Raw genomic sequence first — 17,151 nt, 5'->3', positions numbered from 1 at the left:
GAGTATGCAGGAACACCAGACATTAGATTAAAGCATAGGACAACAATCCGGAAACCATCCAGTGATGAAACCTCATGAGTTGTGAGGTTGGTAGAAAGATGGACTTCATGTGAAGAGATGTCCCCAATTGAGTCATTCACCTGTTCACAAGTGCACAAAAAACATATTAAATACATTAATGCATTTGTGGAATTGAAATGTAAGGGTGACAGAAAAATTGTGAAAGTTTATGATCAGCACTCATTAACCACTATAAACATGATAAATGCTGAGTACTAAAAAAATACACTGTAAGATAAAAAAAATCATAATCTAACATTTTGAAAATCTGAATGAAAATCTAACATACCATCATACTGATATCTCCAGTTTATTGTAGTTTCCAAATATGTATCCAATATCTTGGGACTTGCTGACATCAACACAACCACAAAGATGTTGTTAATATATAATTCAGGCCGAACTGAATTAAAACTTAAAAGATTGACTGCCTTTATGGATTAACATAAATCTCTCGACTGACATGCTACACTGTCACAAGGATATATGTGCTTGGTATAATACCGCACATTACATAAAATACCCGGAATTTAAATATTTAATGTGGAAAACACAAGTAACATTAGAACATTTGAACAGATAAAAATGTGGAAAATGTACATTTGAAAGCTTTTACATCAATGCAAATCTTATGGGATATGAAACACACAAATTAAATCAGGGACGACACAAGTTTGTGATCTGATGCTTTAATGAGTGGTGCATTTCCAAAGAGAAGGACAGAATATATTTACAAATAGTATACAAATACTTCTGGGCCCGGAAATATGGTTCAGCGTTATTCAATAATGTAAGTTATACTTCTATGATTTCACTTTTGCAATTCCACTGCATTTTCTTGTGGCAACATGTCACAAAACTCAAAAAAGTAATTGCTATTCAATTTTACAAATTTTAATTTATATAATGTTATATAACATTTTATACATACATACTGTACATACTGCATATATTACTGAAATACAACTAATAGTAATAAAGTAAACATTTTCTACAATTTTTCTAAATATTCTGCAGTAAAATATAACAAGAGCATGTCTTATGAGAAACAGAGGCAATAGAGTCTTCCAGTCCGGTGCAGATAAAGAACAGGCTGAACAAAACCACCAACAATAAAACGAATTATTCCAAAGGTCCTGTGTATTTCAATATTATTAAGTGTAGAAATACTTAAGAACCCAGATAGGATTAATGGAAAACAACAACAACAACAACGAATAAACATAATAGCCATGCTCACAGTATTTATTAGAACAAGATAAAATTATCTTCTCTTCATGTGGTTTTCCTCTCTCTCTCTCTCCCTCTCTCTCCTGGTCCTGATTTCTTCAGAGCTCTGAGAACAGCCACACAGCAGAACAACTGAATGTATAGAAAGACTAGAAACTGCAGTAGGAAAAACCATGTAAACGTATAAATATTGTGTGTGAGAAAACTGATCATGCAAAACAAACTGGAGCCAAGTCCTACTGGCCACACAAAAACAGAACAGATCTCTCTATATCTCAGAGGTTTGTACTTCAGAAAGGTTACAGGATGAACCACTGCCAGGTAACGCTCAACACAGATCAGACACTGAAACAGAGGACGAACGGTAATGGCAAGGCCGAGTGAAAATTTCTGCACTGGAACAAAACTTGGAAACCTTATTTAGAGGAATTATTTCCTTATTAGAAAATTATTTCACAAACATTGAGATTGAAGTTGAAGAACTCTGATGCAACTCCATTTTTCCCCTGATAATAAGCCACATAACATAGGAGTATGCAGGAACACCAGACATTAGATTAAAGCATAGGACAACAATCCGAAACCATCCAGTGATGAAACCTCATGAGTTGTGAGGTTGGTAGAAAGATGGACTTCATGTGAAGAGATGTCCCCAATTGAGTCATTCACCTGTTCACAAGTGCACAAAAACATATTAAATACATTAATGCATTTGTGGAATTGAAATGTAAGGGTGACAGAAAAATTGTGAAAGTTTATGATCAGCACTCATTAACCACTATAAACATGATAAATGCTGAGTACTAAAAAATACACTGTAAGATAAAAAAATCATAATCTAACATTTTGAAAATCTGAATGAAAATCTAACATACCATCATACTGATATCTCCAGTTTATTGTAGTTTCCAAATATGTATCCAATATCTTGGGACTTGCTGACATCAACACAACCACAAAGATGTTGTTAATATATAATTCAGGCCGAACTGAATTAAAACTTAAAAGATTGACTGCCTTTATGGATTAACATAAATCTCTCGACTGACATGCTACACTGTCACAAGGATATATGTGCTTGGTATAATACCGCACATTACATAAAATACCCGGAATTTAAATATTTAATGTGGAAAACACAAGTAACATTAGAACATTTGAACAGATAAAAATGTGGAAAATGTACATTTGAAAGCTTTTACATCAATGCAAATCTTATGGGATATGAAACACACAAATTAAATCAGGGACGACACAAGTTTGTGATCTGATGCTTTAATGAGTGGTGCATTTCCAAAGAGAAGGACAGAATATATTTACAAATAGTATACAAATACTTCTGGGCCCGGAAATATGGTTCAGCGTTATTCAATAATGTAAGTTATACTTCTATGATTTCACTTTTGCAATTCCACTGCATTTTCTTGTGGCAACATGTCACAAAACTCAAAAAGTAATTGCTATTCAATTTTACAAATTTTAATTTATATAATGTTATATAACATTTTATACATACATACTGTACATACTGCATATATTACTGAAATACAACTAATAGTAATAAAGTAAACATTTTCTACAATTTTTCTAAATATTCTGCAGTAAAATATAACAAGAGCATGTCTTATGAGAAACAGAGGCAATAGAGTCTTCCAGTCCGGTGCAGATAAAGAACAGGCTGAACAAAACCACCAACAATAAAACGAATTATTCCAAAGGTCCTGTGTATTTCAATATTATTAAGTGTAGAAATACTTAAGAACCCAGATAGGATTAATGGAAAACAACAACAACAACAACGAATAAACATAATAGCCATGCTCACAGTATTTATTAGAACAAGATAAAATTATCTTCTCTTCATGTGGTTTTCCTCCTCTCTCTCTCTCCTGGTCCTGATTTCTTCAGAGCTCTGAGAACAGCCACACAGCAGAACAACTGAATGTATAGAAAGACTAGAAACTGCAGTAGGAAAAACCATGTAAACGTATAAATATTGTGTGTGAGAAAACTGATCATGCAAAACAAACTGGAGCCAAGTCCTACTGGCCACACAAAACAGAACAGATCTCTCTATATCTCAGAGGTTTGTACTTCAGAAAGGTTACAGGATGAACCACTGCCAGGTAACGCTCAACACAGATCAGACACTGAAACAGAGGACGAACGGTAATGGCAAGGCCGAGTGAAAATTTCTGCACTGGAACAAAACTTGGAAACCTTATTTAGAGGAATTATTTCCTTATTAGAAAATTATTTCACAAACATTGAGATTGAAGTTGAAGAACTCTGATGCAACTCCATTTTTCCCCTGATAATAAGCCACATAACATAGGAGTATGCAGGAACACCAGACATTAGATTAAAGCATAGGACAACAATCCGAAACCATCCAGTGATGAAACCTCATGAGTTGTGAGGTTGGTAGAAAGATGGACTTCATGTGAAGAGATGTCCCCAATTGAGTCATTCACCTGTTCACAAGTGCACAAAAAACATATTAAATACATTAATGCATTTGTGGAATTGAAATGTAAGGGTGACAGAAAAATTGTGAAAGTTTATGATCAGCACTCATTAACCACTATAAACATGATAAATGCTGAGTACTAAAAAATACACTGTAAGATAAAAAAATCATAATCTAACATTTTGAAAATCTGAATGAAAATCTAACATACCATCATACTGATATCTCCAGTTTATTGTAGTTTCCAAATATGTATCCAATATCTTGGGACTTGCTGACATCAACACAACCACAAAGATGTTGTTAATATATAATTCAGGCCGAACTGAATTAAAACTTAAAAGATTGACTGCCTTTATGGATTAACATAAATCTCTCGACTGACATGCTACACTGTCACAAGGATATATGTGCTTGGTATAATACCGCACATTACATAAAATACCGAATTTAAATATTTAATGTGGAAAACACAAGTAACATTAGAACATTTGAACAGATAAAATGTGGAAAATGTACATTTGAAAGCTTTTACATCAATGCAAATCTTATGGGATATGAAACACACAAATTAAATCAGGGACGACACAAGTTTGTGATCTGATGCTTTAATGAGTGGTGCATTTCAAAGAGAAGGACAGAATATATTTACAAATAGTATACAAATACTTCTGGGCCCGGAAATATGGTTCAGCGTTATTCAATAATGTAAGTTATACTTCTATGATTTCACTTTTGCAATTCCACTGCATTTTCTTGTGGCAACATGTCACAAAACTCAAAAAGTAATTGCTATTCAATTTTACAAATTTTAATTTATATAATGTTATATAACATTTTATACATACATACTGTACATACTGCATATATTACTGAAATACAACTAATAGTAATAAAGTAAACATTTTCTACAATTTTTCTAAATATTCTGCAGTAAAATATAACAAGAGCATGTCTTATGAGAAACAGAGGCAATAGAGTCTTCCAGTCCGGTGCAGATAAAGAACAGGCTGAACAAAACCACCAACAATAAAACGAATTATTCCAAAGGTCCTGTGTATTTCAATATTATTAAGTGTAGAAATACTTAAGAACCCAGATAGGATTAATGGAAAACAACAACAACAACAACGAATAAACATAATAGCCATGCTCACAGTATTTATTAGAACAAGATAAAATTATCTTCTCTTCATGTGGTTTTCCTCCTCTCTCTCTCTCGCTCTCTCTCCTGGTCCTGACTGCTTCAGAGCTCTGAGAACCGCCACAAGACAAAACATCTGGATGGAGAAGAACTCTAGGAACTGCAGTGAGAAAAAACATGTAAATATAAAATAGTTGGCTGAACCTAAAGTAAACATGCAGAACAAACAGCAACCATTAGCGATTATCCAGACCATGGTACAGCAGATCACTCTGTATCTGAGAGGTTTGAACTTCAGAAAGGTTACAGGACGAACCACTGCCAGGTAACGCTCAACACACATCAGACACTGAAACAGAGGACGACCAGCGATGCCTAGTCCAACTAAAAACTGTGTTATACTTATAAGACTCTGACAAACAAATGACAGTAGAGTTAACAGACAATTCAAGCAATAAAACATTTCACAAACAGAGAGATTGAAGAACTCTGACGCAACTCCACTTCCTGTTCCTGTGACAATGAGCCATAAAACGTGGGAGTGGGCAGGAAGACCAAACAGGACATTGACGATGAACACACTCTTTCCTAAGATGCCCAGCGGCCAGAAGAAATGTTCTGTGGAGTTTGTGGATTCTTCAGGGGTGATGGAGTTCATTGTAGAGCTGTTCATTTATTCTGAGCTCTGAATCTGAATAAGATGAAACAAATGGTTGCAGTTGTGATCCAAGGTTGAGAGAATTGTCAGTAGCTGACTGTAATTAAGCATACATTTATTCTTACTGAAACAAATATATATATATATATATATATATATATATAGGGCTGGGCAAGTTTATGCGTTATTATCGTGCGTTAACACAGTTTTTTATTATTATGAAAGTTTGTTGCTCACTGTCTCTGAATACACATACAGACAAACCATGGGTCACAGGAAGGGTGGGATGTTGATCAGTACAGGCAGGAGCGCTCACATGAAGCGCTCACAACTTCATACACTCTTAAAAATAAAGGTGCTTAAAAGGTTCTTTACAGTGATGCCATAGCATAGAATAACTATTTTTGGTTCCACAAAGAACCATTCAGTCAAATGTTCTTTAAAGAACCATCTCTATCTTAACTTTTTATAATCTGAAGAGCCTTCTTTCGCAACAAAGAACCTTTTGTGAAACAGAAAGGTTCCTCAGATGTTAAAGGTTCTTTATGGGACCATTTAGACAAAAAGGTTCTTCTATGGCATCATGAAGCATATATACACACATAAACACACACATATACATTTTAAATGTTTTAATACAGTAAAAGAGCAAGTAAAGCAAAGCAAACGCACACCTTATGAGGTGTAAGTTGAAGAAAAAAATATAAATAAATTGGAGAACAACTGCACACTCACTTAAGCACATTTATTGAATAAAATGTGCTTAAGTGAGTGTGCAGTTGTTCTCCAATTTATTAATACAGTAAAACACAGTTTAAGAGGAAATGTCCACATAGCATTCACTTTTACTTTTCAGCAAGACAATCAACAAGTATTTGCTTATGTTTAAAGTTTTCAGAGACCATGATAACTGTGTAGCAGGTGACAGTTACTTATTGGAGTTACTTACTTAGTTTAGATGTGGTGATATTTCTCTGTGCTGCTTTATGTATAGTATTGATGGGAGTACCTGAGCTCTCTTTTTTGCGTCCTTGGTGTCTGAACATTCCTATTTCAACTTTTGGTTTAGCTGAATTTATATACACTTGTTTACAGTATTGTTTTGAACTAACACCTGACATGGAAACAGGTGAACCTTTGTCAGAGATTAAGGTTTAGTTATATAATACACCGTTATACTAACAATGTTTTGTTACAGTTGCAGGTTTTATGAGGAACTGACACAGGGTAGTTTCCCACTCCGGTGCAAAAAAAAGAACAGGTTGCACAAAACCACCCAGAATAAAACAAACCAAACCAAATGTTTTGCAAACTTCAATATTGTGTGGTGTGAAAATTGTGAAAAAGGCTGCAATAATGCATGTGACAAATATGATAAACGTGCTTACAGTAATTATTATAATGAGATACAATGCTCTTCTCTTCATGTGGTTTTCTTCATTTCTCTCTTTCACTCTCTCTCCTGGTCCTGATTGCTTCAGAACTCTGAGAACAGCCACAAGACAAAACAACTGAATGATGAGGAAGAGAAAGAACTGAATCGGGAATAAACACATAAACCAAATAACGTTATGTAACACTGCAATAATCATGCTACACAAACAAGAGCCAAGAGTGATTATCCAGGCCACAGTGCAGAAGATCACTCTATATCTGATAGGTTTGAACTTCGGAAAGGTTACAGGATGAACCACTGCCAGGTAACGCTCAACACACATCAGCAACCTGGTCTCATAAAAATACGTACCTCTGCGCACTTTTTGTGCGACACCGTTTTATGTTCCTTGTTGCACGTTTTGCCGCAGTTTCAAATAGAAATGTCCACTGAGTGGCACTAAAACACAGGTTCAATATGTGAACCCTGGCACGTTTTTATTACGTAGATATTGGTACATATTGCTGTTTTTTTATTACGTTGCTTCAGATACGTATTGCGGTGGTTCAGAATTCAAATATCCGGGGACTGTCGCTAAAAGTTAATGCTTTATCGTGTTGGAAATACGCCCTACACCAAATCCAACCCTAAACCTACCCGATAGTGTTAACAAATGCAAAACTGATATAAAAACGTATTAACTGATGCAACTGTGCCATTTGAACTTCCTTCTATGCAGATTTTAACTGCTTTGTTGAACCGTAGTTACACGGGATTCGAACCGGTGCTTCTCGTCTCCTAAGTCCGTCTCCGTACTCCGTACTCCGTGAGCTACCGAACAAACTTGTCATCTACGAAAACCCATAGATATGAAGCTGGATGTGTGCAATGCTAACGTTCAAAAGCATCAGTTTTCAAATCTCCCAGCATATTAATATTTTTTTGAAGTCATAGCATGATATTCTTCAAGTAATTGTGCCAAAATTACGCTTTATTAATCGCAACTCTGTAAATTTGTGTGAAAGTGTTCATTTATTTTGGAAACTGCAGTGATATGTACTTATTGGTACGTATTTCATGTCACACTAAAAAGTGCACCCAGGTACGTAAATGCCATGAGACCAGGTAGCACATCAGACACTGAAACAGAGGACAACCAATGATAGTTACTCCAATTAAAAATGTTGATAATGCAATGGCATCAACAAAATTTGACAGTACACTTAACAAACAATTGAAAGAAAACCATAATTTACAAATAGAGAGATTGATATTAAAGAACTCTGTTACAACTCCACTTCCTGTTCCTGTAACAATGAGCCACATAACATAGGAGAGTACAGGAAAACCAAACAAGGAATTGATGGCGTACACACACGTCTACAATGGTCGCTGGCCAATGCCACATGGTTGTGGAGTCTGTGGATCCTTCGGTGGAGTTCATTACCTCTGTGTCTAAAAAGCTGAAAGGTTAAAATTTCAGTCTATAAGAATGGAGAAGTATAAAGTGCTATAAATTAACATGCCTTTCACACTGCGGTGAAAACTATAGCCTGAAAAACCATAAATGCTTTTTTGCCTTCTATACAGTTCTGTATTTTATAAAATTGTATTAATACTTTTTAATTTTATAACACTCTATATTACAAGACTTGAAAAGCTTAAAAAAAAATTAGTAAGATGTGAAGGTAATAGGTCTAGCCTCCAAATCATTCCATTCTATAATTCTACACAGTTCTAAATTTCTATATAAAATTGCCAGTAATTATTACAACATTATTGTAAATTTATTGCCCTTAGAGTAGGATACTTGACTCTGATTGGTCAATCACGTTATTTAGGGGTTAGATAGTTCCTAATATATGCCGTAGTCCATGCAACTTCCTACGCTACGGAACCGACACAACATTCACGTCTCGTATCGCTTCTTGAAGAGAACAGGCGGCACCAGAATTTATTACTGGCTACACTAAAACTACATTTTGTAGGCCTTTTATAGACTTTTTTCTTTTCTTTTCTTTTTTTTTTTTTTTGTGGAAGCCTTGAAATTATATACAGGCAATTCATGCCTATATATTTAGAAGTGTCACAAAGTACAGTCAGTTGGCCATTCTCAAAGAAAAAAAAAAAAAACAGATAGGGTGATCAGGAAATTAATATGATTATGTACCCCGAATTTGCATTATCTGTTAAGTATTAAGCAGCATACTGTATATATATAGGCTATACATATATTTAATGATGCAAAAAATCTGCTTTGAAATCACAAGAGTAAATTACATTTTAAAATATATTCAAATAGAAAGCAGTTATTTTCAATAGTAAAAATATTTCACAATATTACTGCTTTTGCTGTATCTTGGATCAATTTGGTGAGCAGAAGAGAATTGTTTAAAAACATTAAACATCTTACTGTTCAAAAACGTTTGACTGGTAGTGTATATGATAAAATAAATGTTTGTCACCCGACGAGTTGATGTCCAGAGCCTCTGGATGTGTAATAATCTCTGTGCTGTGTGAATGGCAGCAAGTGCATTATATGGAAAGCTTCTTAGGTTGCATGTAATTTAAAACACCAAATATTCAAAAAGACAGATAGTCCTAATTTGTATCATTTGTAAAGAAAATAATAAAATTCATAATATTTAAAATCAAATACTCTTTTTTTTTATTATTTTTTTTTTTTACATAGATAAATTGCTCTAAATTGTTGAATATACCCCTTTTATGACAGCAGGGAATGTTGTCACACTAAGTGGGGTAAGTTGTCACAAACTGTATCAGTCAGATAATACCATTTTTCACATACTTTATTATCCAATTTTCTGTTTCTTTAAAATAAGTTATTTCAGGGATATAGGATTGTTTACTTTTATTTATTCACTTAAAGATAATCAACTAAATATTTGTGCTTGATGGGAGTGCCTGCTGTCTTGTTGTGTATTGGTGTAATCATTTTACTCTGAAGATCCTCATCTTTATGATATTTTTTTTCAGATTATTTAAACCCATAAGAACCCAGACCAATTTATCCTTATAGGAAAATTATGGGGCATATAAAACAGACCAAATGGACCACTTATAACATGTTTCTGCAGTTGTTTTTGAAATACAACCCCTCCTTGTGAAAGATCTGTAATGTTACATATATATGACATTGGGCGTTTATGATACATTTTTCATGTTACATATATGTTACATTGGGCGTTTATTTCTCAATTAAAAAAAAAAAATACATTTTATAATTTGCTTTTGCTAAATAAGTTTTTTCTGTTTATTTGCTTTTCCACAACATACAGTATATCAAAATGATTACTTTTCTGGGAAGATAAAACAAAAATCTTTTTCAAAAGTAATATAGTTTTTGCATTTTATTTCCTTTGCCACAACATATTTCAAAACCACATAACTGTGACCATTACATTTTACAACAACTCTTTTGTAACATATCAAAATTCTTCCTTTTCAGGTATATGGTTTAACCAGAAATTAATTTTTAGATTTTTATATTATTATTTTTTTTCACAACTTGAAAATGTGCAAACTGAATAAAAATAAATAACTACCTTATACTGGAGGTCAACATGTTAAACATGCACGTAGGTTTGTTAAAATATGCTTTGAAATGAGCAGCAGAATATATATAACATTAAAGTAATTGAATCAGCTAAATTAATTGAGCAGCTCATTACCATTTTTACAATTTTTCTTAATGTGACAAATACGTCACATCAAAATTCCACCTACTTTTATAAGGTTAATAGCCCGATGTGACATATACTGTATGTCACCACGATATCTTTGTAACTTGTTTTATATCAATTTGCTCAAGAAACGTATTAAAATCAGATTAAGAGTAATCTAGGATATATTATTAAAACATTAGAATTGTTGTATGGGTTGAAACATACCTTTTGTAACAAAAACAAGCGTTTTTAAAAATGGCTGACACTGTAACATGTGCTAACCAGACAAGACACCATTTTGGAAATGTTGCCATGGCAACAAAAAATGCACACATTGTCACATGACTGAACCTGGGTGTTCATTATATGTCACTTAGGGACTTCCTGGGTTGAAAGTGAGGGATAATGCTTTAAAAAGACCTTTCCAGATAATCACCAGTGTTTGTGAAACCCGCGTCACTGTGGGTTATTATATGCACGTCTAAACCTTTTTTTTTTTTAAACAGCTGGAAACGGGATTAATAATGTTTATTTGACAAACAAACACTAAACAAACCATAAATGCACTCACCACCAATCCCATCTTTAATAGATGTAAAAACTACACAGCATGATCTATAATCTTTACAAGGAATTCATTAAAGACAAAATTATTCACCAAATTCAGTATACATGAGTAACCCAGAATGTTTATATAACAATAAAAGGCACACTTAGATAAGGATTTTAGCAACAACGTTTTGTTACAGTTGCAGGTTTATGAGGAACAGACACAGGGAAGTTTCCCACTCCGGTGCAGAAAAAGAACAGGATGCACAAAACCACCCATAATAAAACAAACCGAAGCAAATGTGTTGTAAGTATTAGCATTGTGTTTTTGGAAAATGTTGAACACGCCTGCAAGAATGTATGGGACAAATGAGATACACATGCATACAGTAATTATTAGAATAAGATAAAACACTCTTCTTTTCATGTGGTTTTCTTCCCTTCTCTCTCTCCCTCTCTCTCCTGGTCCTGACTGCTTCAGAGCTCTGAGAACAGCCACAAGACAAAACAACTGGATGGAGAGAAAGAGAAAGAACTGAATCGGGAACAACCACATAAACCAAATAAATTGATTTAGGGACGAAGTAAACATGCAGCACAAACAAGAGGCAAGAGTGATAATCCAGACCACAGTGCAGCAGATCACTCTATATCTGAGAGGTTTGAACTTCAGGAAGGATACAGGATGAACCACTGCCAGGTAACGCTCAACACAGATCAGACACTGAAACAGAGGACGGCCAGCAACCATTAATCCAGTTAAAAATGATGGCAGTGCCATTAGTTGAACAAAATTTGACAGTACACTTAACAAACAACTGAAAGAAATCCATAATTCACAAATAAAGAGATTGATGTTGAAGGACTCTGATGCAACATCACTTCCTTTTCCTGTGACAATGAGCCATATAATATAGGAGTGTACAGGAAAACCAAACAAGAAATTGCTGCTACACACAAACATGTCTACAATGCTCAGTGACCAAAGCAAATGTTCAAAGGTTGTGGAGTTTGTGGATGCTTCAGTGGAGTTCATTTCTTCTGTTTCTAAAATAGCAGAAAAAGTTACAAATGCAGTATATATGAATGGGGAAGTATTAATATGTAGGCTATGAATTAACATGCATTTTAGACTGCAATGAAAACTAGTAACCTGGTCTCATAAAAATACGTACCTCTGCGCACTTTTTGGGCGAAACAGTTTTACGTACCTTGTTGCACGTTTTGTCGCAGTTTCAAATAGAAATGTCCACCGAGTGGCACTAAAACACAGGTTCAATATGTGAACCCTGGCACGTTTTTGTTACGTAGATATTGGTACATATTGCTGTTTTTTTATTACGTTGCTTCAGATACGTATTGCGGTGGTTCAGAATTCAAATATCCGGGGACTGTCGCTAAAAGTTAATGCTTTATCGTGTTGGAAATACGCCCTACACCAAATCCAGCCCTAAACCTACCCGATAGTGTTAACAAATGCAAAACTGACATAAAAACGTATTAACTGATGCAACTGTGCTATTTGAACTTCCTTTTATGCAGATTTTAACTGCTTTGTCGAACCATAGTTAGACAGGATTCAAACCGGCGCTTCTCGCCTCCTAAGTTGTACTCCGTGAGCTACCGAACAAATTTGTCATCTATGAAAACCCATAGATATGACTCTGGATGTGTGCGATGCTAACATTCAAAACCATCATTTTTCAAATCTCCCAGCATATTAATATTGTTTTGAAGTCATAGCATGATATCCTTCAAGTAACTGTGCGAAAATTACGCTTTATTAATCACAACTCTGTAAATTTGTGTGAAAGTGTTCATTTATTTTGGAAAATGCAGTGATATGTACTTATTGGTACATATTTAATGTCACACTAAAAAGTGAACCCAGGTACGTAAATGCCATGAGACCAGGAAGAAAAAACTAGTCAAAATAAGAATAAGTCTGTTATTCTAGACTGTACAGTTCTAAGTTTTAATCATTAATTCTAGAACACACTAATATTAAATGACTTGAACATGTTTTCTTAATTCACATAACTTTATAATTTAAGTGTTCTTTCGCAGTAATGAATAATACAAATTTTCTCCTTTATTTGCATTTGCAATCTATGTGTTAGTGTGAAATAACATGCAATTCAGACTGTAGTCAAAAAAACGAAATAAGTAATAAGATGTGCAGGTAATATTCCAAATCATTCCATTTTATAATTCCAAATTTCAATACAAAATGGTTAGTAAATCTTAACACAGCATAATTGTAAATGTATTGCTCTTGGAGTACTGGACACCGATTGGCCAATCACGCTATTTAGCGGTCAGATATTGAGGCTACTAATATTAACATCCTTGTCCATGCAAGTCATCCGCGAACCGACGCTACGGTCACGTACCGCTTCTCGGACTCGCGCTCGCGCTGTTTCATACATGCGCAATTATCGTCAGGTTTTGTTTCAGATTTGGACTGTAATGAAAATGAACTAAGACGGCTTCAGCATTAATTATGCAATTAATTACCGTAATATTGTTGCTACACCGATGTGTTGTAGGCCTAAATTATAGACATTTGTTTTTTATTTAGTTGAAACTTTAAGATAATCGTCTATTTTGTTTATAGCTAAGTGGGACAATGTTAGTCACTGCGGATTTTACTTTAAATTAATTTAAATACCCAGGCCATAAGTATATTAAGCAGAGAAGAAGGAAAATAAATAAATAAATACATAAATTGCTGAAAAATGTTTGTCACCTGAAGAGTGGATGTCCAAAGCTTCTGGATGTGTAGCCTAAGTGCTGCGACTGAAATAAATGCATCACCAGAAATATGTGGAAAGCTTCTTAGGTTGCATGCCATTTAAAACACCAAACATGCAAATGTTTAAAATGAGGTTCAAAAAGACAGATATCCCTGCATATTTTAAATCAAATGCTGCTGTCACCCTATATAAGCTGTCAGATATTGTGTCAGCAGGAAAACCAACTTTTCATATTTTCACATAGGCCTACTTTGTTATTAATTTTTCTGTTCCTTTAAAATAAGTTACATGGTTTAGGAATAGGGTAGAATTTGTTTACTTTTGCTAATCACTTAAGATTAAAGAGAATAAAGTAAACATTAATGCCTGTGCTGTCTTGTTATGCATTGGTGTACTTATTTTGCTCTGAAGACCCTTATGTTTATACTGATTTCATATGCACTTGTCCTAAACTACACATTTGTTTGATATTGGACACCTTACATGGAAACAGGTGATTAATTACTTTTATTTGTCAAACAAACCATAATGTGCGCGCTCACCACTAATCCAATCTTTAACAGATGAAGCATGGATATACTGTAAAAACTACACATTATCTATAATTCAGTTAAGACAAACATTATTCACTAAGTTCAGTTTACACGAGTAACCCAGAGTGTTTATATAACAATAAGAGGTACATTTATATATGGTTTAGTAACAATGTTTTGTTTCACTTTCAGGTATTAAGAGGAACAGACACAAGAGAGTTTCCCAGTTTGGTGCAGAAAAAGAACAGGATGCACAAAACCACCCAGAATAAAACATGCAAATGCAAAACTTATGAGAGGATTAGTATGAAGTTATCTAAAAATTGCGTTGAAGCCTGTGAAAATGTTTGGTACAAATATGATACCCATGCTTAAAGTATACATTAGAATGAGATGAAATGCTTTTCTCTTAATGTGGTTTTCTCCTTTGTCTCTCTCTCTCTCTCTCTCCTCGTCCTGACTGCTTCAGAGCTCTGAGAACAGCCAACCAGCAGAACAACTGGATGGAGAGGAAGAGTAAGAACTCAGTCGAGAATATTCTCATATATCAATTAAAGTTATGTAAGACTTTACGTTCTCCGCCGCCCCACACGTATACGTAAACCATGGCAACGACGATCGCGGAAACAAATATGACACACACGCATATTCAGACAAGAGCCAACACGGATAAGTTGTGTGAAACAAAGCAAAATCAACGTTACTCACCTATCAAGAAGAAACAACGCAACCTCGATCGGCGTCCGATTCGAGCCCTTCCTGCTCCTTGAGTCCTCTCCACTGCTGGAAAGCTGCTCCAATATTTACGCGGGTCCTAACTCTTACCTGATCGTAACCCTTCTTTTTAATGTTTCGTTCCTCCAATATTTTCCTCTTTTGTTAATCTTCTATTTCTCTCTATCTATAATCGATCTGCTAATATCCGTCCTGTTCACTCAAATCAAGTGCTCTCTTCTCTCTATCATAACTGCTGATTGGCTACAAGTGTGTTTTGGGACACGTACGGCCCGAAAGCGTTTATCAAAAATTTCTTAGTGCACCTTTTAATCGCTCTAAATCTTCATAATAAAGCCATATTGTCACACTTCAGTATATGGGGTAAGTTGTCACACAGGAACCCAGTTAAAATTTCACCTTTCAGTTAAAATCTACCTTCAGTATATTCAATCTTTTCTAAATGTATGATGATTTTATTGTCTTTACTTATGACCAAAAAAGAAAGATTTGAATTAGGCGTTTGAGGCCAAAAAAAATTTATAAAATAAATAAATACAATAAATAAATAATAATAAAATAAAATAAAAATACTGCTAAAGTCAATGAGCATTTGATTAATTGGATTTGTTGGATTCAAATCCTTGCTAAGATGCAGCTCTTGTCACAAATAGCCCCCTTAAACAGTATAACCAACATTTTATTTTCCTCCATACTGTGTAAACCATATTCGGTTCCATTTTAAATGCACTTGTCTAAACTCTTATTTTGAATGAACACCTGACGTGGAAACAGGTGAACTTTTGTCTGAGATTGTTTTTATTTGACAAACAAACACTCAAGAAACTACCAATTACTGTACATGTTAATTAAATGAAGCATGGATGCACTATAAGAACCACACAACATGATCTAGAATCTTTCAGAGAAATTAAAAAGACAACATTTTTCAGCAAGTTCCATTCACATTAGAGTTATGTAATACAATACTATACAAAATAAGGTTTACTCTTGTAATATTAGGTTGTTTAGTAACAATGTTTTGTTGCAGTTTCTGTTTCATGGGGAGCAGACACAGGAGAGTTTCCCAGTCCGGTGCAGATAAAGAAGAGGATGCACAAAACCACCCATAATAAAACAAGCAAAACCAAAAGTCCTGCAATGAGCAGTGTTCAGTTGTGTGAAAATAGTGAAGAGGCCTGCAAAAGTGAATGGGACAAATATGATGACCATGCTTACAGTAATTATTAGAATGATATAAAACACTCTTCTCTTCATGTGGTTTTCCTCCTTTCTTTCTCTCCCTCTCTCTCCTGATCCTGACTGCTTCAGAGCTCTGAGAACAGCAACAAGACAAAACAACTGGACGGCGAGGAAGAGAAGGAACTGTAGTGAGAAGAACCATATAAATGCATGAATGTTATAGGCTACGGTAAACATGCAGCACAAGCAGGAGCCAAAACTGAATATCCAAACCGCAGTGCAGCAGATCACTCTATATCTGAGAGGTTTGAACTTCAGAAAGGTTACAGGATGAATCACTGCCAGGTAACGCTCAACACATATCAGACACTGAAACAGAGGACGACCTGTGATAGTAATACCAATTAAAAATACTTGTAACATACTGAGACCGTGAACAACATTTGTCAGTACTATTAACAAACTGTTGAATGAAAAACATAATTCACAAATAGAGAGATTGATGTTGAAGAACTCTGATGCAACTCCACCTCGTGTTCCTGTGACAACGAGCCATATAATGTACGAGTGCATAGGAAAACCAAACAGGGAATTGATGCCATGCACAAACATGTCTATTCTGCTCACTGGCAAAAGGGAATGTGGCATGGATGTGAAGTTCGTGGATGCTTCAAGTGTGGAGTTCATTTCTTCATTGTCTATCTTCTCAGTTTATAGGTTGAAAAAGTAGCTGCAAGGGGTATGGAAATGTGCTAACATTGTGTAAATTAATA

At 34.7% G+C, this 17,151-nt stretch overlaps 1 protein-coding gene across 3 annotated transcripts; it reads right to left on the bottom strand.

Annotated features, from left to right (window-relative positions):
• Positions 1 to 4,721: 4,721 nt before the first annotated feature.
• LOC131528265 (hydroxycarboxylic acid receptor 2-like) lies at positions 4,722 to 15,862 on the bottom strand. 3 transcript variants are annotated; one of them, XM_058757306.1, is made up of 4 exons: positions 15,170 to 15,862; positions 6,512 to 14,960; positions 5,404 to 5,595; positions 4,722 to 5,064 (listed from the first exon to the last, which is right to left on the bottom strand). In XM_058757306.1, the coding sequence occupies exon 2, from the start codon at positions 12,293 to 12,295 to the stop codon at positions 11,381 to 11,383; it is 915 nt and encodes a 304-aa protein (XP_058613289.1). In that variant the 5' UTR covers positions 12,296 to 14,960; positions 15,170 to 15,862; the 3' UTR covers positions 4,722 to 5,064; positions 5,404 to 5,595; positions 6,512 to 11,380. The 3 variants fall into 3 exon arrangements, with proteins under 3 accessions (XP_058613289.1, XP_058613288.1, XP_058613290.1); XM_058757305.1 differs by having other exon boundaries at positions 4,722 to 5,595; XM_058757307.1 differs by having other exon boundaries at positions 4,722 to 5,595; positions 6,951 to 14,960.
• Between the last annotated feature and the right edge of the window lie 1,289 nt (positions 15,863 to 17,151).

The sequence above is a fragment of the Onychostoma macrolepis genome, chromosome 21 (assembly GCF_012432095.1).
Source record: "Onychostoma macrolepis isolate SWU-2019 chromosome 21, ASM1243209v1, whole genome shotgun sequence".
In the NCBI taxonomy this organism is placed as follows: Eukaryota; Metazoa; Chordata; class Actinopteri; order Cypriniformes; family Cyprinidae; genus Onychostoma; species Onychostoma macrolepis.
The sequence above is the reverse complement of the archived record's forward strand: the minus strand, read 5'-3'. Positions and strand labels throughout refer to the sequence as shown.

Excerpts from the sequence above, each read along its gene's own strand:
- LOC131528265 (XM_058757305.1), bottom strand. The coding sequence starts at position 12,295 with ATGTTAATTCATAGCCTACATATTAATACTTCCCCATTCATATATACT.